General features: G+C 39.8%; 1 protein-coding gene across 3 annotated transcripts in view; it reads right to left on the reverse strand.

Annotated features, from left to right (window-relative positions):
• Positions 1–27,926, reverse strand: part of PEX1 (peroxisomal biogenesis factor 1) — a gene marked incomplete at both ends in the record, with an annotated part of 61,598 nt that overhangs the window by 22,649 nt on the left and 11,023 nt on the right. Inside the window, 14 exons of one of the 3 annotated variants that reach the window (XM_080701374.1) lie at positions 1,297–1,431; positions 3,766–3,932; positions 4,341–4,530; positions 7,545–7,699; positions 9,729–9,899; positions 12,774–12,870; positions 14,212–14,344; positions 17,163–17,245; positions 19,207–19,310; positions 19,532–19,655; positions 23,266–23,385; positions 25,739–26,505; positions 26,594–26,708; positions 27,135–27,218. In XM_080701374.1, the coding sequence (XP_080557500.1) occupies positions 1,297–1,431; positions 3,766–3,932; positions 4,341–4,530; positions 7,545–7,699; positions 9,729–9,899; positions 12,774–12,870; positions 14,212–14,344; positions 17,163–17,245; positions 19,207–19,310; positions 19,532–19,655; positions 23,266–23,385; positions 25,739–26,505; positions 26,594–26,708; positions 27,135–27,218 (2,445 nt within the window). The remainder of the gene's footprint in view (positions 1–1,296; positions 1,432–3,765; positions 3,933–4,340; positions 4,531–7,544; positions 7,700–9,728; positions 9,900–12,773; positions 12,871–14,211; positions 14,345–17,162; positions 17,246–19,206; positions 19,311–19,531; positions 19,656–23,265; positions 23,386–25,738; positions 26,506–26,593; positions 26,709–27,134; positions 27,219–27,926) is intronic. The other 2 variants (XM_080701375.1, XM_080701376.1) reach the window with 2 other exon arrangements.

A 27,926-nucleotide genomic window follows, 5' to 3' on the forward strand; every position in this document is an offset into this window, starting at 1 on the left:
CTCCTGTCTCAGCCTCCTACATACTGGGATTGCAGGTGTGTGCCACCATGCCCAGCTTGTACAATTCTATATATAATACAAGAAAATCAGTCTTAAGAAAGAATGTAAGCAACCATATAAGACAGAGGTAACTCATTACTCAATTTTTTTTCCATTTTAACCCACTTTCCAAATAGGAGACTAACCCACATTTAAGAAATATAAATAGTTTTGCAAGAACACTAAGAATTAGGAAACTTTATCCCATAGATTACTAATAAGGATATTATGGTGCAGTTAGCTGGGCACTGTGGACCACATCTCTAATCCCAGTACCTGGAAGGCTCAGACAGGAGGACCACAGGTTCACAGCCAGAGCAGCAATGTAGCAAGACTCTCAGCAACCTGGCGAGACCCTGCTCCAAAGTAAAATAAGAAGGGGAGGTGTCGCTAGGAGGCAGAGTGCCCCTCAGTCCAATTGTCAGTACCAAAAAAAGGTGCGATCGCTGTGAAAAGTTTGGTGGTTGCTCAAAAGTTAAACAGGGAATTACCTGATAAACCAACAACTCTATCCCTCATTATATATTCAAGAGAAATAAAACATGTTCACAGAAATGTGTACATGAGCTGGGCGTGGTGGTGCACACTTGTAATCCTAGTACTTGCGAGGCTGACACGGGAGGATCATGGTATTCTTGCGCCCAGCCTCAGCTGCTTAGTGAGGCCCTCCACAATTTAGTGAGACCCTGTTTTAAAATAAAGAATAAAAAACAGGGCTGGGGGTATAGCTCAGAGGTAGAATGCCCCTGGGTTCCATCTCCAGTGTCATATACACAAAAAAGAAATGTGTACATGGATGTTTATAACATTATAACATTAATTTTAACATCCAACTGGTAGAAACAACTCCAGTATTTACCAGTGATGACGAATGAATAAAGTGTGGTACAGGAATGCAATGGAAAAAGTATTCAGCCACGAAAATACACCCCACAACTTGGGTGAAGCATGAAAGCAGTACACTAACGTGAATGAAGTTAGACAGAAAAGTCCACAGATTCCTGATTCCTTTCAAATGAAATATACAGAATGGGCAAATCCACAGAGATAGAAAGCAGGGTAATGGCTGCCAGGGATTAAGGTAGAAGAGGAAAGAGGACGAAACAGTTCTGACACTCAAGCGAGGCGGTGGGTGTGCAGCTTTAGGAGTGTACTAAATGCCAATGAACTGTATGCTTCAGAATGGTTAATTCTATTATGCAAAATTATCTCAACTTAACACACACAAAAGAAAAATATAGATAAATGCACACATACCTTGACACTAATAAAATTCATTCCACTTTCTCGTGCAATTACTCCAGCGAGTAAGGTTTTTCCTGTTCCAGGAGGACCATACAACAATATTCCTGTTCTCTGTCGTATGGGCAAGTTTGCAAATAATTCTGGGTACTGAAAAATACTTTAAAATATGAGAAAGAGCCCAAGTCTAAACAGAAATGATTAAGCATCAGCTAAATATTAATGTATAGAAAAAGCATTTAGATGGTGAGAGCTGCCATCTTTATTAACAGCACAATAGTAGCAAATAAAAATTCCTACTAAAAATAATCAAAGAATTCAAAGGAACTGCAATAGGCTTTTCCCAGTTGGGCATAGAATGCATTCTATATAATATATATAACTGCACTAGAGCTTCTTCCTACTTTTCCTATTGTTTTGTAAAATGCTGAAGTATTACAATAAAGAAATAAAAATAAAAACCAATCATTTTAACAGTAGGCTGCCTTCCACCTGTATGGTTCATGAAGCAAGTTATGACAGCTGTGTACATTCAAATACAACCAAAGAAAGAAAATAAGAGGCATCTATAATGATTATGGACAGTAAAATATCCCCAAGAGTCTCTGGTATAAACGAGTGATTGATTGCTTCTCAATTACATTCTAAATCACCATCTGCTCAGAGAGCAAAAACCTTTTTGAAATAAGCCAGACATCAAGCTACTGTCAGCAATATCCTGGTCTCCTGTTAGGCACACCTACTTAGTTTCATTTGTTGGCAAAATTCCAACTTCACCTCCACCTCCCATCTAATCTGAAAAGGCCTCCAGGTCAGGAGTTATGCATATTTATGGTGTCCATGTATTGGGATAGTAACGCCTGGTACCCAGACCCAGCACTTGGGGCCATAAGCTGCTGGCTAGTATTTCCACACCCAGAGTCCTGAGCTATACTCAACCTGTCCCAGGCCCTGACCGTGACTACTCTCAGGAGCTGCTCCAATTACATGAAACCTAACGTCTTAACCCATTTCGTTATTTCTTTGCTTAGGTCCCTGTTCTCCTGCAACGATCCTTATTTCTCAAAGTCTCGGATCCAAGCACACTACTTCCTAGATACTTCCTAGACTACACTGTCCGATCTTTGGAAGAACAATCTACATTTGCTCTTCGTTTGTGTGTGGCACTGGGGATTGAACCCAGGGACTTCTACCTCTGAGCTACACCCTGTATTACAGCTCAACTGTACTACTACTACTACTACTACTACTACTACTACTACTATTATTATTATTATTATTATTATTATTTGGTGGTACAGGGGTTCCTGGAAACCCTTCTACCTCCGGGTTACATTCCCAGACCTATTACAAGCATGGCCACCATGCCCGGCCTATTATTATTTTTAAACAGGATCTCACTAAGTTGATAAGTCTCAGCACTTGCTGAGACTGTCCTCCTGAACCTGTGACCCTCCTGTCTCAGCCTCCCATGTACTGAGATGACAAGTGTGTATGCTTGGGTAGACCTGCCTTTTATTCTACCATCATCTAGTTATGCTGCCTGACATCTCTGCTTTACCAGGACTTACACCCAGAGTACAGGAATCGGTCCCAATCCACCAGTCCTGTGGATCCAAATGACTCTTCCATACCTAGATTATGTCTGTTTCTCTTTAAACCAGCAGACAGTTCACTTGGTTTTAGTGCAATTTGAAGGACTCAAGCAAAACAGAACACAAGATCCACATTAAAATATATTTACTGTAGCTGGGCGTGGTGGTGCATGCTTATAACCCCAACATTCAGGAGGCTGAGACAGGAGGATCATAGGTGGATCGTGGTTTGCGGACAGCCTCAGCTACTTAGTGAGGCCCTCCGCAACTTAGTAAGACCTTGTTTCAAAAATAAAAAATAGGCCGGGCGTGGTGGCACACGCTTGTAATACCCGTTCTTGGGAGGCAGAGATAGGATGATCGCGCAGGTTCAAAGCCAGCCTCGCTGGCTTCTGAGACCCTGTTTCCAAATAAAAAAATATAAAATAGGTCTGGGAATGTAGCCTGGAGGTAGAAGGGTTCCATCCCCAGTACCACCAAACAAACAAACAAACAAACAAAAACAAAACAAAACAAAAAAAAACCCACAAACCAAAACCCCACAAAATATTAAATAAAATAAATAAAAAATAAGGCAGGGGGGGGTGTAGCTCGGAGGTAAATGCCCCTGGGTTCCATCCCCAGACCCCTCACACACAAAAATATCTATATCTATATAGATATAGATAGATATATACTATAAATATCACATGGGCTTTTCTTATATGTTTCTGATAGACAAGAAGTATGTCAGATACTTAAAAAATCTACTGAAGTACCTAAAGTGCTGGGCATTTATGTGGTAATTCAGTAAATACTTGTTTAACCAAACTGAGATTGGGTAAACCCACACAAAAAGCCAAAGCCAATAATTTAGGATTTCTTCTAGGAGTTCTACTTATTTCAGTACCTTGGCTGGTAACTGGATGGTATCCATGAGTATCTGCCGGACTTCATGTAATCCACCAACCTTATCCCAGCCCAGGTCTCGAGGCTTATGCAGGTTGACATTTCGCAGAGATGCAGGGATAAATCCTTGGAGAGCCTTTTGGAAGGCCAATGTTGTTAAAACTAATTCTGTTTAAAAATAAACAAATTTCGTATTTTAACTTAGAAACTTTCAAAATATACCATCATCTTAGCAGAAAATACTAATTTTCTACTTAAATAACAGTTTACTCAAATACTAAGGTGAAATATATCTAATTTTTGCCTTACTACAATTAAATTCCTCCACAACAGAAAGAAGATTCCAAGTTCAGATTTGTTTTTTATTTTTGTGGTACTAGGGATGGAATCCAGGGGCATTCTACCTTTGAGCTTTAACCCCAACCCCAACAGGATATCCCTACATTGATAAATCTTATTACTTGCTGAGGCTGTCCTCCAATCTGTGAACCTCCTGTCTCAGTTCCCAAGTACTGGGATTTCAGGCATGCACCACCATGCCTGGCCTCCAAGTTCAAGTTCAATAGTAGCGCATACCTTCCTTGGTGGATATATGCTGATGAGAGAGACAAGAATGTATGGCTCGATCCACAAGCACTGTAAAGTCTCTGGCTACAAAACCTTCAGTTTCTTTAGCTATGCATTGTAGGTCAAGATCAGTGAACTTGTTTATATCACAGTCCAGTTTATTTTTTATTACACTGTGCAAAACTTCACATCTTTGCTCCTAAAGAAAAAACACAAAATTCAATTATTAATTTTATTCACTTGCATGTGTCACTTCACAGTGGGGTATGTTCTGAGAAATGCTTCACCTGGCAATTTTATCACTCACTACACTCATACAACCTAAACAGGACAGACTACTGCACGCCTGGGCTGGAGGTGGGTAGCCTACTGCTCTGCCGACTGTTCTGCCGGACTGCCCTGTCTTATCTGCTCTGGCAACTCTTTTTTCTCTAAAGTCAACTGATGTAGCTCCACAAATCCCTCAGTTGCCTTCATATCAGGACCAGCAGACCTACCGTCAGCACCACACATACAAGGAATAATGGCTCTTGAGTTTTTCAAAGCAGAGCTGACAGGAAGTTCAACATCATGACTAGGTTTAGCCTTTCCTTGTTTTCTTTTTCTTTTTTCATGTGTGTGTGTGTGTGTGTGTGTGTGTGTGTGTGTGTGTGTGTATGTGTGTGTGTGGTACTGGAGGTGGAACCCAGGGGCACTCTACCTCTAAGCTACACCTCCAGCCCTATTTTTATTCTTTATTTTGAAACAGGGTCTCATTCAGTTGCAAAGAGCCTCACTAAGTAGCTAAGGCTGTCTTCGAACTGTGAACCTCCTGTCTCAGCCTCCCAAGCGCTGGGATTACAAGTGTGTGCCACCACGCCCAGCTTAGCCTTTTCTTTCAACATCACAGACTCTTTGCTTTGGCCAATGACCATGGCTCTGAGAGGAATATACTTCTGTGTCTGGTTTTTATTATTATTTCTTTTTTTAAATTTTTACAGTACCAGGAGCATTCTACCTCTGAGCTATACCCCCAGTCCTATTTTTTATTCTTTATTTTGAAACAGGGTCCCACTAAGTTGCATAGGGCTTCACTAAGTAGCTAAGACTGGCCGAGAACTTGAGATCCTTCTGTCTCAGCCTCCCAAGTACTGGCCGAGAACTTGAGATCCTTCTGTCTCAGCCTCCCAAGTACTGGGATTACAAGTGTGCACCACCATGCCTGACTGTGTCTGGTTTTTAATCCAGATCACTAGAAGTTTCTCCATTCTGATTTAGGCCCTCCTCACATTTTTATTAATCTTGTGGCCTTTCAATGAAGCAGATTCTCTAACAACTTCTATTACTTTGTTTTTATTTTTTTGGTGGTACTGGGGATGGAACTCTTCTACCTCTGGGCTACACACACACACACACACACACACACACACACACACACATATCACAACATCACAAATTCTTTGCTTTGGCCAATGACCATGGTTCTGAGAGGAATATACTTCTCTGTCTGGTTTTTATTATTATTGCTTTTATATATGTGTGTGTGTGTGTGTGTGTGTGTGTGTGTGTGTGTGTGTGTGTGTGGTACTGGAATTCCTGGAAACCCTTCTACCTCCAGGCTACACTCCCAGACCTATTTTATATTTTTATTTGGAAACAGGGTCTCTTAAGCCAGTGAGGCTGGCTTTGAATCTGCGCAATCCTCCTGTCTCCGCCTCCCAAGCACGGGGATTTAGAAGCGTGCGCCACCACGCCCGAATTGTTCTTATTCTTTAAGACTGTAGTTATAGTGAAATTGGATGTGCCTGACTGGTGAGCAATAACCATTACAGATTTTCTATCTTTTTAGTTCTTAATCACTTTCAATTTTTATTCCCGGTCAATCAGCTGTCATGGCCTGTTGAGCAACATGAGCAGTGAACTCTGAATGCTTCTGGGCCGTGACAAGCAACCAAAGAAACAACAACAAAACCCACAGTGACACAACAGAGAACGTGGTAAACGCAAGATGTACGAGGCACACTATTGCATTTCAGTTTCATGTTTCGGTTTCATGGAGAGGGAACCCAGGGGCATTCTACCTCCAAACTGTACTTCCAACCCTTTTTACATTTCCATTTTGAAACAGGGTCTTGTTACATTGCTGAGGCTGGCCCTGAATTTACAATCTTCCTGTTTCAGCCTCCCAAGTACTGGGATTACAGGCGTGTGCCACCATGCCTGGCAATGAGGCACATTATATTAACAGAGTAAAATTTTTAAAATAAGTATAAGAGGTGCCCTATACAATAATGATAGAATAGTACAGTAAACACATAAGCCAGTAGCATAGTCACTAATTATCACTCTAGGTATTATATACTATACAGAAGTATATGTGCTACATATATATATATATATATAATTTTTTGTGTACTGTAAATTGAACCCAGGGGCATTCTACCTCTAACCTACACCCCCAGCCCTTTTTAAAATTTTTTAAATTTTTTAATTTTTTTTTTTTTTTTTTTTTGTGGTACTGGGGGTGGAACCTTTCTACCTCCGGGCTACACTCCCAGACCTATTTTTAAAAAATATATATTTTTTAATTTGGAAACAGGGTCTCTTAGTGTGAACCAGCTCGATCCTCCTGTTTCTGCCTCCCAAGCGCAGGGATTACAAGCATGTGCCACTACACCCGGCCATGCCTGGCTTTTTAGATATAAATTTTATAGCCGGGTGTGGTGGCACACACTTGTAATCCCAGCATTTAGGAAGCTGAGACGGAGGATCACAGTTCGTGGACAGCCTTAGCTACTTAGTGAGGCCCTTTGCAACTCGGTGAGACCCTGTTTCAAAAATAAAAACACTAAAGCCGGGCGTGATGATGCACGCTTGTAATCCCAGCATTCTCTTGTAATCCCAGCATTCGGGAGGCTGAGACAGGAGGATCAAGGTTCACAGCCAGCCTCAGCTACTTCCTGAGGCCCTGTTTCAAAATAAAGAATACAAAATAGGGCAGGGGGTATAGTTCGGAGGTCGAATGTCCCTGGGTTCTATCCCCAGACCCACACACAAAAAAACTGACTTTCCTACATTATAACTTGTACACCTAGCACAACATGCACCAAATATTGCTTTTAAACATTCAGAGGTTGCTGGGAGATATTATGTTAAAAGCTACAAATCATTAATAAAATAAAAATAATGTCTGTAAAGAGAGACATTTCAAAAATCTTTTAAGTAGTATATTACCTGATTAGGAGGTTGAATGTGCTGAACACACTGAAATACATGAAGTCCTTGAGCAGAAACAAGGAAAGGATGTAGAGAATGTTGAAACTGGCTCGTGGCTATCAGCGCAACCAAACTTCCCATGGAAATAAACTCTTTGATCATATCATTCAAAGCTAGAATTAAGAAATATATTGTGAAAGCTCAGAAAAAATATGAAAATTTAAAATTATGTACTTATTAAAAACAATGATAACATTGAGCTTTAAGATGGAGTGGCTTCTTTTGTAAAATAAAATTAATTCATCTATTCATTCATTGATTTATATATTGAGGAACTGATAGGGGTCAGGCTGTAATCAGTATAATGGAGGTATACAAGGTAAGTTTCCCTACAAGTAAGTGAATTAATAATAAAAGGGTATCTCTGAAATGAATATATAGAAGGGGGATACATTTCCATACTGTGTTTTTTTTTTTTTTTTTTTTTTTTTTTGGTGGTACTGAGGGTAGAACCCAGGGGCTTTCTAACTCTGGACTATAGTCCCAGACCTATTTTATATTTTATTTGGAAACAGGGTCTCGCTAAGTTGCTGAGAGCCTCACTAAGTAGCTGAGGCTGGCTTCAAACTTGTGTGATCCTCCTGTCTCAACCTCCCAAGTGCTGGGATTACAAGTGTGCGCCACCATGCCTGGCCCATGTTCTATTTATTAAACAAAATACAGCTCATTTTTTATGACTTTCCAACCATGGTCTTCCAAGGAGAAGGTCGGAACTGAAAAAGGTATTAGTATTGTACATTTGAGTCCTGATCCAGAAATTCATAGTATTCCCTTCAACATTAGACCAATGTTCAATGTTTAGGATTAGTATAAGACCTAGCAAGGCCCTTCCAACTTGGTAAGACCCTGTTTCTTTTCTTTTTTTTTTTTTTTTCTTTTCTTTTTTTTTGCGGATCTAGGGACAGAACCCAGGGGCATTCGACCTCTGAGCTACAGCCCCCGCCCTATTTTTTATTCTTTATTTTGAAACCGGGTCTCACTGAGTTGCAGAGGGCCTCACTAATAGCTCAGGCTGTCCACAAACCGCGATCCTTTGGTCTTAGCCTCCCAAATGCTGGGATTACAAGCGTGCACCACCACGCCCGGCCTAAGACCCTGTTTCAAAACAAAGAAATAAAATATGGCTGGGGTGTAGCTCAGAGGTAGAATGCCCCTTGACTCCATCCTCAGTACCACAAAAAAAGAAGAAAAGACTGTGACGCTAGCTTTACAGGTATTACAGAATTCAAAATTCGAGATGAACACGAGTTAACAATTCAAGCCAGTCTGGTTACGTTTTGTATCTGTTAAGGCTCTCAGGAACCTTGAGACCGCTCGGCGCTGCCTTACCTCTAGCCTTACCTCCCACCAGGCCTCTCCCTGAACTCTAAGCGCCCCTCAGTGTCACACTCCCCAACAGCCATGACTTCTTGTGCCTCTAGGCCTTTGCCTGTGGGTCCTATTTTGCTTCCTCATTAGCATGGAAGTGCTCGATGCTCATATCCACGCCTCCAACAAAACTCAGCTCAGCTGTCAACTCCAAAAAGCTCTCCTGATAATTCCTTACCCCCACCTCACTCTGAATTTAGGTTTTACGTTCCTATAGTGAGTGCCCTGCATATATTTCTAGCACAGTACCTTCTACCACCTCCTAGCTGGTTGCCCTGGTCCAATTAACTTAGTCTCGCTCAGTATCCACTCACTGACCTGTAAGACCAGGAGTGTCTGCGTGAAGAGCAGAAAGCCACCCCAGCTCAGCAGGGCACTCAGCCCGGGGCAGCCGTCCTTACTGTTAGCACTCTGCACGAAAACTGTTTACTTTTCATTCTTCTCCTTGACTTTAAAAATACAGACTTGGCAGAAGCATTTGATAAATACTGGTCAACTGAACAAAAGCAAGCGTAAATCTGTAAATTAAATAATTTCTAATAAGTAAAGGAGAATGCGAAGGCTCCAAAAGACTCAGCACGAAGCTCCAGTACTTTCACACTGATTCTCTTCCATCAACTTTGCCAACTCAGAACAAATGCTGAATGCTCCTGGAGGCCTCGGTAACAGTCCATGCCACAGTACACACACCGTTCTGACAGCAGATTTACCATGAAGACTAAAAACACTGACTGACCAAAGAAAAAGGCCCTCGGCTGGCAGAGGGGGCCTTACCATGTGCCAGCCGCTGGCTCTGCACCGCGTCAGGGCTGTGCTCCTGCTCTGGGCCCGTGGGCAGTCCCGCAACGAGATCCAGATCGTCCAGCAGAACAACAGAGGGCTGCCTCCACGCAGCCTCCGCGAAAGCCGCCTCCAGGGTTCTCTGCATGTTCTCCAGCCTCTTCCCTTAACACAGAAGATACGGTTTCAATGTTATCTCAGGGCTGGAAATTTTCAGGCTACCCTTCTGAAAGCATTACAAGAGCTCGATGTTGACTTAACTAAAAATTGTCACTTCATATTTTGTCAACACATCCACCAACCACAAAACCTTGCTTGTTACTGATATGGTTCAATTAATGATCTCAATGAACTAAGTAACATGCCAAATTTTGTAACTAAGAAGAGGACATGTCAGCTGGTTGTGGTGGCACATGCCTGAAATCCCAGTACTTGGAAGGCGGGGACCGGGAGATCCCACGTTTGAGGCCAGTACACAGTAACTCAGCAAGACCTTGTTTCCAAATATAAAAATAAAAAGGGCTGGGGAGTATCTCAGAGACAAACCATCTTGGGTTGAATATCCAGTACCAAAAAAGAAAAAAGAAAAGGAATATGCCGTTATAATTTCTGTCCATATGCATTTAATTATATTCAGTCTCGTTCCACAGAAAATTTCTGATGGCTTATAACAAAATAGTAAAATAAAGATAGTATGTGGAAAAACATAAATGAGCATGTTCAGGACAGGCAAAATAAATACAAACATAGATACCTGGATATGTGGAAGTTACAGAGTTTCTATATTTGAATCACAAACTTGGCTTCAAATTTGCAGGTGAGGTACAAAGTTTTGATTTTCAAAGAAGAGAAAATACACAAATGCGTAAGTTGATGTAAAGATTTCCTGTTACTTAGCTCTAAATTAAAATTTTCTGCAGCGCATGGTGGCACACGTTTGTAATCACGGTACTTAGGAGGCTGAGCTAGGAGGATCACAGGTTTGAGGACAGCCTCGGCCAAGTACGAAGACTCATCAACCTAACGAGACCATATTTCAAAATAAAAATAAAATAGGGCTGAGGGGCATGGCTCGGGGGCAGGATACCTCTGGGTGCAATTCCCAGTACCACACAAAAATATTTTTTTTCTCATAAAGCTTCAAACAGAACTCTAAGAGATGGTGGCTCTAGACCCTCCGCCCTATAGCAAATGAAGTCATTTTGTTTTGTGTGTGGTGCTGAGGACTGAACCGAGGGGCCATTCCACTTTCAAGCTATAACTTCAGCCCTATTTTATTTTTTATTTTGACACAGGCTCTTGCCTAGGTTGCGGACGCCTGGTTAAGTTGCTGAGACTGGTTTCAAACCCTACAAGTAATGGGGTTTCAGGTGTGTACCACCATGCCCAGCTAATAATGGGGTTTTAAAGGTTATTTCTTAGTTTCTTATTATATGCTAGATAAAAAATTGAGCGAGCCGGGCATAGTGGCTCACACTTGTAATCCCAGCAGTTGGAAGGCTGAGACTGGAAGATCACGGACAGATCACGGACAGCCTAAGCTACTTAGCAAGGCCCTTCACAACTCAGTGAGACCCTGTTTCAAAAATAAAAAGACTAAGCCGGGCGTGGTGGCGCACGCTTGTAATCCCAGCATTCGGGACGCTGAGACTGGAGGATCGCGGTTCGCGGACAGCCTCAGCTACTTAGTGAGGCCCTCTGCAACTCAGTGAGACCCTGTTTCAAAATAAAGAATAAAAAATTGGGCAGGAGGTGTAGTGCGGAGGTCAAATGCCTCTGGGTTCCATTCCCAGGCCTACTAAATAAATAAATAAATAAATAAATAAATATAAAAAGACTAACCATTCTACCATGACCCAACCATTCTACCAGTTTCCTATAGCAATTCTGAGATTCCTTATACCCATTAGAGTATACCAATGTTCTCAGAATTGTATAATTTGGCATTTCCAGGAATACAGTCTACAAAGAGTTTCAGCTAGAAAAAACTCCATCAAATAATTTTAGACAATTTTAATCTTTTTTTTTTTTTTTTTTTTTTTTGCAGTACTGGTAATTGAACCCAGGGGCATTCTATCTCCAAGCTATACTCCAGTCTTATTTTTTAATTTCTTATTTTGAAAGAGTTTTGCTAAGTTGGGGAGAGCCTTACTATGTAGCTGAGGCTGGTTAAAAACCTGAAATCCTCCTATCTCAGTCTCCCAAGTACTACATGTGTGCCACTACACCTCACAAGTTTTAGGAATTTATCAAAAACATTAGCCAGGTGCACGCTTGTAATCCCCGCACTTGGGAGGTGGAGACAGGAGGATCGCGCTGATTCGGAGCCAGCCTTGCTGGCTTAAGAGACCCTGTTTCCAAATAAAAAAATATAAAATAGATCTGGGAGTGTAGCCTGGAGGTAGAAGGGCTTCCAGGAACCCCAGTACCAAAAAAACAAAAACAAAAACACAAAACACATTAGTAGCTGGATGTGGTGGTGCACACTTATAATCCCAGCATTCGGGAGGCTGAGATAGGAGGACTATGGTTCACAGCCAGCCTCAGCTACTTAGGCCCTTTGCAACTCAGTGAGACCCAGTTTTAAAATAAAGAATAAAAAACAGGGCTGGGAGTGTAGCTTGGAGGTAAAATGCCCCTGGGTTCCATTCCCAGTACCAAAAAAATAAAAAATAAAAAAATTAAAAATTAACGCCAGGTGTAGGGTGCATGCGTATTGTAATCTCAGTACTCAAAGGTTGAGACAGAAGGATCACAGATTGAGATCAGCTTCCACAGTTTAGCAAGCTTCTCAGCAACTTAGCCGGACCCTGTTTCAAAATAAAAAATTAAAAAGACCTGGAGATGTAGAGTTAAATTCCCAGTCTGAAAACAAAATAGAGAACCAAAGACTAAATTTTCTAAGGATTTTCAATGAGTAAATGATTAGCAGAAAAGTTAAAGAATAGAAGACATCTGTATTTATTAGACTGATATCATTAATAATAACATTCTTATCTAACAAAAAGGGATTGATGTAGGGTATTACCACATTCATACCTCGTAAAACTTTACATTCAACTATCTCCACGTGGGCATCCAATATGTCAAATGCTTCTTTACATATTGCCTTGGCTAAAGTTGATTTTCCACTTCCCTAAAAACAATTGCTTCATTAGAATTCCCAATATATTTTATCTCAGAACTAACTTCTTTCATTGTGGCAACCACCATAATTTGGCCTCACCAATCAACATGCACACCCCAGTCTCGCTGCAGTGTGGGCCTCTGATGTTACTGAACGCGGCTCTTCCCCTAAGGTGCTAATGTGCTGGGAGCTGGCTGTATCCTATGTTCATCACAGTGTGCAGGTCAAAAATATGCACCTCATATAGTTTTGTAATATATATTTGTAACTACTAATATTTAAATCAAACCTTTAAAAACAGGTAATGGTTTGTTATTAATGAAAAAGAATAATATATACCCTAAATAAATTTCTAGATAAATGAAACCTATTACCACTTAATTTCGGTGAGTTTGAATACACTGTCATTGGTTCAGTGTATTCTCACTTCATAATGTAGTTCCCACTGACATACATGCCACAGCACTTGGTGAGCTCCTCCCCTCTCCACTCCCCACTCAGGAGATTGAGACGGACACTGCTATTCTTACACACATATACAGCATCAATGGAAGTGTTTCCTTCATTAATTCTCCCTATTTTAATGAAAAAAATTATAACTCATTTTCCTATTATCTTAATTACCAATTTTAATTAACACTTTCTTAATGAGTAAAGGTCATTTCTATGACCACTAATTAGTACACAGCACAATCTTCAGAGACTATTAAAACTGGCATTCATTCTTTAAATGTTTGGTAACATTTCCAAAGAAGCCATCCAGGTCTGGAAATTCCTTTATCATTACTGTTTTAATTACAAATTCAATTTCCTTAATGGTTAAAGGACTATTTGGGGAATTTGTTTTATCTTGTCTAATGAATATTCTGTGTGTATGTGTTATTGGGTATTGAACCCAGGAGCATTCTATCTCTGAGCTACACCTCCAGTATCAAAATAAATAAATAAATAAATAAATAGGTAAAGGGGCTGGGGGTATAGAAAGGGGCTCAGATGGAAAACTCTTAGGTTTAATCACCGGTACCACAAAAAAGAAAAAGTTATTGAATAAATGTTTTTGCTATCTTGTATTAACAACCCTATATGGAAGATGATCAAAACCCAAAGAGAGCCGGGCGTGGTGGCGCATGCTTGTAATCCCCATGCTTGGGAGGCGGAGACAGGAGGATCGCGCAGGTTTGAAGCCAGCCTTGCTGGCTTAAGAGACCCTGTTTCCAAATAAAAATATAAAATAGGTCTGGGAGTGTAGCCCGGAGGTAGAAGGGCTTCCAGGAACCCCAGTACCACCAAACATAAAAAAAAGAGAATAATTAAAAGTTATTAGCGTAAAAAGCACTTTTTAATGTATACCTTTCCTCCAGTGAGTAAAAGTGCTCCATTCCTAAGTCCTGCAACAAGGGACATCAGCTGCCTTGACAAAGGGCGTCCCAGGAGACTGTGGGTGACGTGCTCCATGGAGGACACACCTAAGGAATCCACGCCTCTGCAAAATACATAAACTTCTGATAAAGACTAAAGCAGGATAAAAACCTACCTAGAAAATGCTAAAGCTTTTCTTTCTGGTCTAGTAAATACATTTTAAAAGAGTAACATCTTAGAAATTCTTTACTTGGAGAAGACATATTGCTTAATGCTACATCTGACTCATAGCTATTTGTGTGTGTGTGGGGGGGATTGGGATTGAACCCTAACACATTCTACGTCTGAGATACACCCCCAGCCTGGTTTTATTTTTATTTGGAAACTGGGTCTCACTAGGTTCCGAGGGTCTTGCATGCTGCTGAGGTTGGCCTTAAACCTGTGATCCTCCTGTCTTAGCCGCCCATGTACTGAAATTACAGGCATGTAACCACCATTCCTGGCTCTAATGTTTCTGATAAATTTCTAAAACTCTCTTAAGTTCTCTAAGTTGCTGAGAGCCTTGCTAAGTTTCTGAGGCGGGCTTCAAACCTGCAATCCTTCTGTCTCGCCCTCTCAAGTACTAGGATCACAGGCATGTACTACCACACCTGGCTGATTCACAGCTGTTATTTATTTTTTATTTAATTAAAAAAATTTTTTTGTGGTACTGAGGATTGAATCCAGAGGCATTATACCTCTGGGCTACATACCTAGCTCTATTTTATTCTTTATTTTGAAACAGGCTCTCACTAAGTTGTGGAGGGCCTAAGTAGCTAAGGCTGGCCATGAACCTGAGATCCTCCTGTCTCAGCCTCCCAAGCACGGGAATTACAAGTGTGCGCCACCACGCCCAGCTGATTCACAGCTTTTAAAATTAGTATTAACTGCCGGGTGTGGTGGTGCAGGCTTGTAAGACCTGCACTTGGGAGGCAGAGACAGGAGGATCACGTAGGTTCGAAGCCAGCCACACTGGCTTAAGAGACCCTGTTTCCAAATAAAAATAAAAAATGGGTCTGGGAGTGTAGCCTGGAGGTAGAAGGGTTTCCAGGAACCCCAGTACCACCAAGAAAAAAAAAAATTAGTATTAAAGCTGGGCATGGTGGTGCACACTTGTAATCTCAGCATTTGGGAGGCTGAGACTGGAGGATCTCGGTTCATGACCAGCCTCAGCTACTTAGTGAGGCCCTCTGCAACTTAGTGAGACCCTGTTTCAAAATAAAGAATAAAAATTAGGGCAGGGGGTGTAGCTCGGAGGTCAAATGCCTCTGGGTTCCATCCCCAGACCCACAAAAAATAAAATAAAATAAAATAAGTATTATTAGCTGGGCATGGCTGTGCATGCCTATAATCCCCTAGTACTTGGGAGGCTGAGACAGGAGGATCACAGGTTTGAAGCTAGTGTCAGCAATAGTGAGGCTCTTAGCAACTTTGTGAGACCCTGTTTCAAAATAAAAACTAAAATATGGGTGGGGGTATGGAGGTATAATGCCCCTGGGTTCAAGCCCCAGAACTGCAAAAAAAAAAAAAAACTGTCTTAACACACATAAATACTTCCCTACCCTCACATAATTTTTTTTTTTTTTTTTTTTGGATGGTACTGGGAATGAAACCTTTCTACCTACGGGCTACACTCCCAGACCTATTGTTTTTGTGTTTTTTTTTAAATTTGGAAACAGGGTCTCTTAAGCCAGAGAGGCTGGCTTGAACCTGCGCGATCCTCCTGTCTCTGCCTCCCAAGTGTGGGGGATTACAAGCCTGCGCCACCACGCCTGGCTCTCACATAATTTTTAGTTTGATAGTCAATATAATTTCAAGTGCTCAGAACAATTGAAGATTATTATCTCTGAAATCTATAGTTCAACCTGTAGACCTGTAGACTATAAAAATATAAACCTTAATCTAATTCTTGACTTTGTCACAACTTCATTTATAATAGATATAATAATAAATTCTTAAAATTAGAATTTTACTTTGTATTAATGCATATTGTATTATACTTAAAATTTTTACTTTATGGTTTGATTCCTTTACTAAACATTTACAGAATATACTATTATAAGAATATGTCATGACTACATCTACATAAAAGTTCTCTTAAGAATTTTAGGTTTATATGAGATCCTCATACTCTATAAGAAATAAAAAAATTAAGAGGTTCTTTTTGAAAAGTTGAAAAACACAAATAATTCCAATTATTACAATAAGACATTGAAGGAATAACTTAATTTAAAATATTTGTAAACATTCAACTAATGCTTTTAGATTTAACTTTCAAAATATATTTATTTGAAAGCTGAGAGTGGTGGCACACACTTGTAATCCCAGTATTTGGGAGGCTGAGACAGGAGGATGGCACAGGTTGAAAGCCAGCCTCAGCTACTTAGTGAGGCCCTCAGCAACTTAGTGAGACCCAAGTTTCCAAATAAAATACAAAATAGATCAGGGGTGTAGCCTGGAGGTAGAAGGACCCTAAGTTCCATCCCCAGTACCACCAAAATATATATATATATATATTTAATCTAGTAATTATTGTTTTAATAATTATCTTATTTAATAATATATATATTTGATCTAATAATTATTGTTTTATTCAAGCACATATGATCCAGGTGCTATCTAGTTGCTTCTCACAAATCAGTTCTTGAAGTAAAATATCTAATAAGCTTCAAGTTTCTATGTATCTAAGAAGAAAAGGCAAATTCCTAATCTACCTGTGAAGACAGACCTTGATAAATATAGTCCTAATTTACCTGAGAAGATAGACCTTGAAAAATATCTGCTAATGCATAAAGATCATTCACTTAGGTTAACATGTATTTTAATATTACACACAGAAACCCTGCCAGAGATAATGTCAAAACATGTCTCTTTAACATGCTAGTTTGGTCATAACTTCTTACCCCAAAGAGTTCAGCTTTAAAAAAGGAAGAATAAAGTCAATTTCCTCACTGTTTTCTTCTTTTACCATAGGATCTAGAAGGACCTACAGTAGCAAGGAAAAATTAGTTTTACATTTCAAAGTTATGTCCTTTCAGTGTTTTTCTCAGGTCCCAGAAAATGGAATTGCTGATTCTGTTTCACCAGTAAAAATAGATAAATTGTGCATGCACGATAATTACTTAAGCCCAGCGTGGTGGTGCACACTTGTAATCCCAGCATACGGGAGGCTGAGACAGGAGGACTGTGTGTCACAGCCAGCCTCAGCTACTTAGTGAGGCCTTTTGTAGCTCAGTGAGACCCTGTTTCAAAATAAAAATAAAAAAATAGGATCGGAGGTAGAATGCCCCTGGGTTTCACCCCCAGTACCACACACAAAAAAAGGATAATTACTTAAAACATGCTAAGTGCAACAATTTTCTCATCCAGAGAACATATATAATTATGATCACTGAGAAAATAATCTCCTTAATACATTTTATAGATATGTATTTATCTGCAATTTTGATTTTGATGTATTCTTTTCACAATTTGTATCTTCTCTAAATGGAATTAATTATATTTCATTTATTTATTAATTTTTTGTGTGTGGTACTGGGGGTGGAACCCAGAGGCTTTCTACTACCAGGCTATACTCCCAGCCCTATTTTATATTTTATTTGGAAATAGGGTCTCACTAAGTTGCTGAGAGCCTCGCTAAGTAGCTGAGGCTGGCTTTGAACCTGTGTGATCCTCCTGTCTCAGCCTCCCAAGCACAGGGATTACAAGCGTGCGCCACCACGCCCAGCTTGGAATTAATTATATTTATTATAGTTTGTTTGTTTGTTTGTTTGTTTATTTATTGGTGGTACTGGGGGTGGAACCGAGGGGCTTATTTTTTTTAACCTCTGGGCTATACTCCCAGACCTATTTTGTATTTTATTTGGAAGCAGGGTCTCACTAAGTTGCTGAGAGCCTCACTAAGTAGGTGAGGCTGGCTTTGAACCTGTGCGATCCTCCTGTCTCAGCCACCAAGCGCGGGGAGGAATTAATTATATTTCAAAAGTAAGAAGTGCCGGGCGTGGTGGCACACACTTGTAATCCCAGCACTTGGGAGGTAGAGACAGGAGGATCGCCAGGTTCAAAGCCAGCCTTGCTGGCTTAAGAGACCCTGTTTCCAAATAAAATATAAAATAGGTCTGGGAGTGTAGCCCGGAGGTAGAAGGGTTCCATCCCCAGTACCACCCCCTCCCCCCAAAAAAAGGGGGAAGAAATAACATCTAGCAGGGCGTGGTGGCGCACGCTTGTAATCCCAGCATTTGGGAGGCTGAGACCAGAGGATCGCAGTTCGCGGACAACCTTACCTACTTAGAGAGCCTCTCTGCAACTTTGTGAGACCCTGTTTCAAAATAAAGAATAAAAAATTAGGGCAAGGGGTGTAGCTCGGAGGTCGAATGACCCTGAGTTCTATATAAAAAAAAAAATAACATCTAGCTGTTCTATAATAAGAGAACATATCCTAACTAAAATATCAACCCCCTAATAAGTTTTTATTTATCCCCAAGATAGTAAATTGGGGGTACTGAGGATTGATCCCAGGGGCATTCTACCTCTGGACTACACCCTCAACCCTATTTTATTTTGAAACAGTCTCGCTCAGTTGCTGAGGCCTGCCCTGCAATCCTGTCTTAGCCACCATGTACTGGGATTGCAAGCATGTGCCATGCCTGGTTAAAAATAGAAGAATTTAAAATCATGATCCATTTATTAGTTAACACAATCAACTTTATTCTTCAATCTTTCTTGTGCTGAAACATGTATTTTTAAATTTAGGACAAATTAATATTTTATACAGATAACTTAAAGAAATTATAGAATAAAATATTTTAAATCAAGTTATTCCTTACTCTTTGTCATTTGGGTTTTTAATGCATTTCAGGATACATGTTCTTGCAAGGAAATCCTTACATTATTGCCAATTACATGCAACAATATTATTTTAGTAAATATTCAATAGTATGTAATTACTTGGATTTTGGTCTTCTGTAGCAGATTGGTACTCAACAAAAAGATCTTTTTTTCTTTTTCTTTTTCCCAAGAATGAACTACATGCAAAGAAAACTCTTTCAACCCTATTAAAAAGAAAGCAATAAATGGAGAGTTAATACTGAAATTGCAATGAAATCACTCATCTCAGATTTTAAAAAATTAAACATACTTAAAGGTTATCTTCAAAATACAAAATTTATTTAATATTATTATGTTGCACTGTTCACACATGACACAAGTTGAAAGATCAATTAAAAATACTGTATCTCAGTAGAAAAAGTGTCCAGATAACAAATTTACCTACCATCTTTAGTTTCTAGCTTAATAAATTCTTCCTCTGGTATTATCAAGGGAAGCATAGTGGTAGCAGACTGCTGTAGCCATGAACAGAACGCAGTTTTTACATCTTCTTCACGGAAGTCTTTAGGCTGCCAGAGAACAAGAAATAATGGTAATCAATTATTCCAATGTCTGAATTAACTTAAACACCCTTATTTTAATATCTTATCTTCCTAATAAAATGTAAACTTTGCCAATACAGGATGTTCATATTCTATAGATAGAGATTTGGATTTGATATTAGTTATTATGATGAGTATAGAATAGCCAGAAGACACATTTGTGTAAATGGCAAAGGTAAAAATGATACCCAGGGATACAAATACCACGATTTGATTCACTCAATAACCACCGGATTCCAACCCCATTCTTCCTTACCTTCCTCTAGTATTAAGCCAGGAAAGAAAAATCCCTTCCCGCCCCATTCCCATGCTTGCGCTTCCTGGAACGCAGACCCAATACTGCCAGCACAGCAAACTTTTGCATCTCAGAGCACGAGAGTATTAAGCTAAGAATGATGGGAGAGAACCACCACGCCCAGTCTTGAAGTTCCTTTAGAATGAAACATCTTCATATCCCAAGTGAGATAATCATAACCTAGAAAGACCTGCCAAAAGTCATAAAGCTCCCACTAAAATATGCAACTCAAAGCTGGGCGTGGTGGTTCACACTTGTAATCCCAGCATTCGGGAGGCTGAGATCGGAGGATCGAGGTTCACGGACAGCCTCAACTACTTAGTGAGGCCCTCTGCAACTCAGTGAGATCCTGTTTCAAAATAAAGAATAAAAAAAATTGGGCAGAGGGTGTAGCTTGGAGGTCAATGTCTCTGGGTCCCATCCCTAGACCCTCAATAAATAAATAAATAAATAAATAAATAAATAAATAAATGCAACTCAGAGCCAGGTGTGGTGGTGCACACTTGTAATACCAGTACTGGGGAGGCTGAGATAGGAGAATTGCAGGTTCAAAGCCAGCCTTGGCAACTTAGCAAGGCACTCTGCACTTTAGTAAGACCCTGTTTCCAAATAAGAAATAAAACATCAGGCTAGGGGTATAACTTAAAGGTAGTAAGCCTCTGAAGTTCAATTCCCAGTACCAAAAATAAATTAATTAATAATAAATAAATATGCATCTCAAGATAAGAAAGGAATTTTGTAGTGCTGTCTCATCACTTAGACAAGAAAAAAATCTAATTATTTATACGCAGGACCAAGCATTTGAAAAACATCAAGATCAATAACCAGAATGTTACAATAAAACTGTGTGCACTGTATAGCCAATGTTATGTGCTCATTTGTATGTTGCTAAGGAAATAATATTTATTATGCATATTTTCTTCTTTCCCAGTTAGATAATATAAATTATTTTATCTGGTGTTTCAGCAACTAGAAAATCGTTAAATTGGTCCTTCCATGGCATAAAGACCATCAGTGTCTTGAGGATCCAGAAGAGCCATTTGAATTATTAGAGAAAGCTTTGATTGTGTATACAATTCCTTGAGAAGACTGGTAACCCAAGCCAGTACAGATGATACGCTGCTGGAGTCAGTGTGAGGGCCTGGCAACACACGCCTGTAATCACAGTACTTGGAAGGCTGCAACAGGAGGGTCGCAGGTTTGAGGACCACCTCAGCAACTTAGTGAGGCTGGGGGTGTAGCTCAGAGTTTGAATGTCCCTGACTACAATCTCCAGCACAAATAAAATAAAATAAAATAAATTCAATATCTAATTTCCTGACCATATTAATTTCCAAAGAATTGAGTAGAAAAGTAAAACAGTCTAGCCCTGTTTTAGGCTGAAATACTAATACCAAACAACATGGCAGACTTAAAAAAATATTTTTTGTACTGGGAACTCAACACAGAGGCATTCTACCACCAAACTACCAAACTACATCCTAGGCCATCTCTCCTTCCTTCCTTCCTTCCTTTCTTTCTTTTTTTTTTTTTTTTTTTTTTTGCAGTACTGGGGATCAAACCCCAGGGGCTTTCTACCTCTGAGCTACACCTCGGGCCCTATTTTTTATTCTTTATTTTTAAACAGGGTCTCATTAAGTTGCGGACAGCCTTACTAAGTAGCTTAGGCTGGCCATGATTCTCCTCTCTCAGCCTCTCGAGTACTAGGATTACAAGCATGTGCCACCAGCCCAGCTTTGTTTCTTATTTTTGAAATAGGGTTTCACTAAGTTGTTGAGGTTCTCACTAAACTGCTGACGGTGGCTTCAAACCTGCAACCCTACTGCTTCAGCCTATCAAGACTAGGATTATGAGTATGCCCTTCCTCCCTCCCTCCCTTCCTTCCTTTCCTATTGAGCAATGTAATTAAACACCTAAACAAAGTCATATATGAAACAGAACAATTTAAAATTGAGAATTTAGCCAGCTGTGGTGGCTCACACTTGTAATCCCAGCGCTTAGGAGGCTGAGACAGGAGGATTGCACAGTTTCAAAGCCAGCCTCAGCTATTTAGTGAGGCTCTCAGCAACTTAGTGAAGCTCCTGGGTTCCATCTCAATCTACATACATACATACATACATACATACATACATACATAAATCTGGGCATTGTGGCACATGCTTGTTAACCTAGTACTTAGGAGGCTGAGGCAGGAGATCACAGGTTCATAGCCAGCCTCAGCTACTTAGTGAGGCCCTCTGCAACTTAGTGAGACCTTATTTTAAAACAAAAGAATAGCCGGGCGTGGTGGCGCACGCTTGTAATCCCTGCGCTTGGGAGGCTGAGACAGGAGGATCGCATGGGTTTGAAGCCAGCCTCAGCTACTTAGTGAGGCTCTCAGCAACTTAGTGAGACCCTGTTTCCAAATAAAATATTAAAAAAAAAAAGGTCTGGGAGTATAGCCTGGAGGTAGAAAGCCTCTGGGTTCCACACCCAGTACCAACAAAAAAATAAATTAATTAAAATAAAATAAAATAAAACAAAACAAAAGAATAAAATATAGGGCTGGGGGTGTAACTCAGAGGTAGAATAACCTACGTTCCATCCCTAGTAGCACACACACAAAAATTAAACACAAAATTACTATATGATCTAGCAGCTTCATCCCTAGGTATTCCTAGGCAAATGAATGGAAAACAGGGACCCAAACAGATAGCTATATATCACTGTTCATTGTAGCATTTGTTACAATTGCCAAAAAGGTAGAAAGAACCTGTGTCCACCAACAGATGAATGGATAAACTAACTGTAGTAATGATGTACAACAGAATATTATTCATCCATAATGAAGAATGAAGTTCTAATACATGCCACAATATGAACAGACTTTGAAAAAAACTAGGTTAAATGAGATAAGTCAGACAAACAGGACAAATATTGTGTGGTTCCAATTAAATATATGGAATAAGCAAATTCATAGAGGCATAATATAGATTAGAGGTTATTAGGGTAAAGGGATGGGAAGTCATTGCTTAATGAGGACAAAGTTTCTGTTTGCAATGATGTTAAATGTTTGGAAATAGTGGTGATGGTTACACAACATTATGAAGGTAAATAACATTGAACTGTACACTTAAAAGTGGTTAAAATGACATATTTTAAGATAATAAAAAAGATAAAAAGACCATGTCTTTCTGATAAAAAGATATATACCATTTTAATTATTAGGCAACTAAAATTTTTATAATACATATTAATTTTTATATGAAATAATTTTCCTATAACATTTATATTTGAACTCACTAATTTCTCTCTAGGTTGTAACTTTAGAGATCTTGGAATTTTAGGGGTCATTTCCACTGGAGTTATTTTGACTACTGCATGCATTTCTATATTTAGTCTCTTTCTCAGGTCATCTGGAATCTGAAATTAAAAGATAAACAAAATTACAAATACGTTCAAAGTTTAATTAAAACAAATCTCAAAGCATAAAAACTGATACTAGCTTATATAAGTTCAGGTGAACTATGGAGGCTATATAAGTTCAGGTGAACTATGGAGGCTATCACAATGACTCAGAGTTGTCTAGACTGGGCTTCTATAACAAAATGCCGTAATCTATGTGGCCTATAAACACAGGATTGTTTCTCACTGCCATTCTGGAGACTGGGGAGTCTGAGATCAAGTTACTGGCAGCTTTGTATCTGGTGGGAGCTCTCTGCAGTCTTTCATGTGAGGCCCAGAATGAGTCTCTACAGGTGGAGGGGGTGAGTGACCCTTGGCTCTGTTTTAGACGCACACTAACAGATGTCTGGGTGTTTCATCTCCACAACCTAACCACCTCCCCAAGGGATCACTTCCTCTTACCATCGCTTTGGCTTTGGGAACACAAACATCCAGTACAGCCAGGTGGAAGTGCAGGTCGTGTTACACCACATTTTAATTCCAACCCCCCGTGGTCCTTTTTTTAAATTGTCCACATATAAAGACCACCTTTATTAGCCACCTGCCCTGAAGATTCCATCCAGAGGACAGCATGGGAGAACTCACATTGCATGCAGTTACCCACATGTAATTTGCACTGGGGGAGACCCCCCCCCAGACTGAGGGATACCCTCTCTCCAGGCCCCACCTCAAAGGTCTTTCAGAACCAGAGACCTGGATTCGATTCACCCTTAAGTGGCTAAAATAACCAACATGACTAGATCCTCCAGAAAAAGTTCCAAGGGGCTAAAAGAATAGCTGCTCTTTGTTTCAATAACAAGAGCAAGTACAGACATATTAATGGTAGAAGCATAAAACTCTGAGGTGTATACTGTGACTTAAAGACTGGTAGATTTTAAACATTACACAGTATCCCACTAGTATGTACAATTTTATGTATCCGTTGAAAATTAAGTTTTAAAGCCAGGCGTGGTGGCACACGCTTGTAATCCCAGCAGTTGGGAGGCTGAGACAGGAGGATTGCGGTTCGTGGAGGGTCAGAGTTCGCAGACAGCCTCAGGTACTTAGGCCCTTTGCAACTCAGTGAGACCCTGTTTCAAAATAAAGAATAAAAAACAGGGCTGGAGGTGTAGCTCAGAGGTAGAATGCCCCTGGGGTTCTATCCCCAGTACCGCAAAAAAGAAAATTAATTTTAAAAGACGAATACATTTGACAGTCAAATCCCTGTTTATACATTAAAAAACACTTCATAAGGCTCAAAACAACACTAATTTGTTAGCTGCACCCCTAAGTAATCACTTTTGATCTCTCAAGTCAAGCCTGCTTGAGTACCTGATGGTAACTACCATCACATCTCAATGCCTGTCACCCCTCAATCTCCAGAATGGGAAGTGTGGACCCCTTGTTGCTATGTTACCTGGTATCCAGGTCTTTACCATCACACTTCTTCACCCATCCTCACCCTATGATTTAAAGGAATGAAAGGATATCCTGTCTAATGGCAGGGACAGCTAAATCACAAGCTCAGTGTTAGTGAAGATAAAGTGGGATCTTATAAACTGACGGTTTAAAGCCAACAGAAATTATCTTTGTAAGTTACTTGCATAACAGTCGCAGGTAAAACTGTGGGAGTAAAAGAAATCTACAAAGTAGACAACCTTTCCTTCCCATTTACTTTCCTTCCCTTCCTAACAGTTTCCTCCCTCTATCACTATGAAGTCTCACTTCACAATGATTCAAAATTAGGTCCAAACAAATGGGGCTGGTAACTCCTGGCATATAAATTTCCTCTCCCTGCTTCACACAAACTAGACAGCAGATACCAGCAGGGTAAGCAGCTTCTGGGTGCCTTCCACCCAGATCCCACCACAGGCAGTGAGAAGGTCGTCTCTCCTCATCCTCCCTACACTACGCATCTTCCCCAGTACATAAAAAGGCCTTCCTTTGCGTTCAAGCACTTGGGAGAAAAATCTTCCACGGGTATTAAAGACTCAAGGCTCTGTGGGGGCACTCCATGCTGAGAACGAACCTGAGAGCCGATGCGTCTGGACCTGTGTCCTGTTTCTACCACTTTAGCTATGCAACCCCAGGCAAGTAATTTTGATCTTTCTGGGCCTATTCCCATTCAGGCTTACTTGGACAAAAAACACATAATCTTTACCAAAACAAGGACTTTATAGTACAAGCAGAAATGTATCCCCCCGACAACTTTAGAGACTGTATTTCTTATTATATTGGTTTTCAATTTATGTATAAAATACTATTCTAATTAAAATTTAGGGGAAATTTTAGCAACCCAAGGTTTCTCTCAAATTATAAAATTAGCACTAACCCAGACTTTTCCAAGATGGAGAGCTTCTATATTTTTGGTGTATTTAATAGCATTCTTCAATTCCTCAAGTCCATTCCAGACTACCTTTAGCACACAGGCACTGTCAGCTTCTTGACCATGTTCTGAGAGAGTCTGTTTTTTATCTAGTGGCTGTGATATCTGCTTCTCTTTTTCAGGTGACAGAACACTCTGCTTTGTTTTACTTTGTTGTTGCTTTGGAGAAAGTAGCTTAATTAGCTTTCCATAAGTTACAGTAAAGCAAGGTTCCACATCATAATATTCCTGGTCCCATGGAAACACATGAACAGCAGAGTGTTTATGAAACACAGAAGTTGCAGATGCATTGCGTATGCTGGGAGGCTGAGCTTTGCATACTCTAAAAATATTGTCTAAAGGCACAACCACTGACTGCATATTTTTGAAAGCATTGATTTCAGTTGTACCCCAAGATGTCTCTTGTTTCTTCTCAGATCCCAAAGAAAAAATGCTTCCTATCATTGTCCATAAGCTTGGTATCAAGGTTGAGTCAACCGGCACCTGCGAGTCTGTTTCACTAGACCCAGAGATTCCCACTTTATCTGACTGGCGTTGCTTGGTTTGAAATTCTTTTGTCATTCCTTTTTGGTCTCTTTCATCAGTGTGAAATCGTCCATAAGCATCATCTGCTTGTGAAAATGTTTTCTCTTTGGCATGGCGTGTTTTGGGTTGAATAAGGAGTCTGGTGTTAGTTTCCAGCCTTCCATATGTTGCGGCTGGTATTAGTGCAACTACGTAGAAAACAGAGCATTAGTATGTGTTCATCTCCACTTTGGAGTCAGTGTTGAATATGCCAGCAAACATTATAACAGTACCTACCAATGCGGATAAATATATAAGTCTGTTGATCAACCCAAACAGGAAAAATGGCTTCTGGGAAAACTATTCGAATTTGATCTAGTAGATGCTGCTCAAGGGAGGCAGCATGTAGCTCCTAGAACCAAGAACAAAAAGATCAATTAGTTTTCCATTCCGTCCAGACCATGTCTACTAAGGAAATCTCAACACATTCTTTTTTATCTTAATAACTCTTACTGTGTATATTCAAAGTACACCACATGATAATATGGGATATATATTAAGTAGTAAAAAGTTAACTACAGGGAAGCAAACGAACATATTCGTCATCTCAGTTACCCATTCTTGTTTTGTTTTTTATGGCAAGAGCAGTTAAAATTGACTTATTCTGTATGAAAGGCAAATACAGTACAATTTTTACATCTCTATTCATATTAGATCTCTTGTCATTCACTTTTAACACAAATCAATTAAGAATATATACTGAGGCTTGGAGAAATCTAAAGAGACTGATAACTTGAAGTAGCTGAACCTTAGAATGAGATCGCTATTTTTTCTTTACCAGTATCTCCCAATCATCTGCTGAAAGCGGCTCCACCTCAACTTGTTCACAAGACGCCACATGCGAACATGGCTTGAGAAATACCTGGAAGATATTAAAGATTTTAAACTGCTTCAAAAAGACTTCTCCCCATCCTTAGAAAATAAGTCCTCTCTTTAGGTAAGTCGTGTGTGTGCGCGCGCGCGCGCGCGCGCGTGTGTGTGTGTGTGTGTGTGTGTGTGCGTGTGTGTGTCTAGTTTTTCATGAGAGCAAACACTTATCAAGTATTTATTCTTAACTAGGCCTTAATATACTCAGAATTTTAGGAAAAGTTGCTTCAAAACTAATTATAAAGAAAAATACAACCTGACACAACATGTTTTTTCAAAACTAAATAAAAAAGAATCCCTTGAAAAATAAACATAAGTTAAAAATACACAGAAGAACTGGGTGTGGTGACATATGCTTGTAATCCCAGTACTTGGAAGGCTGAGATAGGATTACAGGTTTGAAGATCTTCTCAGCAAGTAGTGAGACTCTCATCAACTTAGTGAGACCCTGTTTACAAATAAAAATAAAAGAGGGTTGGGGGTATAGCTCAGAGGTAGAATGCCTGCCTCTAGGTTCAATCCCTGGTACCACACACACAAAAAGTAAGTAAATATATATATAAATACACCAAAAAAATGAGTATCTTCAAATCATGTCTTGAGCTAACAGTTACTCAATTTCTAGGAGTTTTGTTATAGGTAGTTTTATAACTCATTGCAAGCTACCTTGCTTCTAAGAAAATGAAAAAAAAAAAACCAGTGA

This window comes from Muscardinus avellanarius (assembly GCF_963383645.1).
Source record: "Muscardinus avellanarius genome assembly, chromosome: 9".
NCBI lineage: Eukaryota > Metazoa > Chordata > Mammalia > Rodentia > Gliridae > Muscardinus > Muscardinus avellanarius.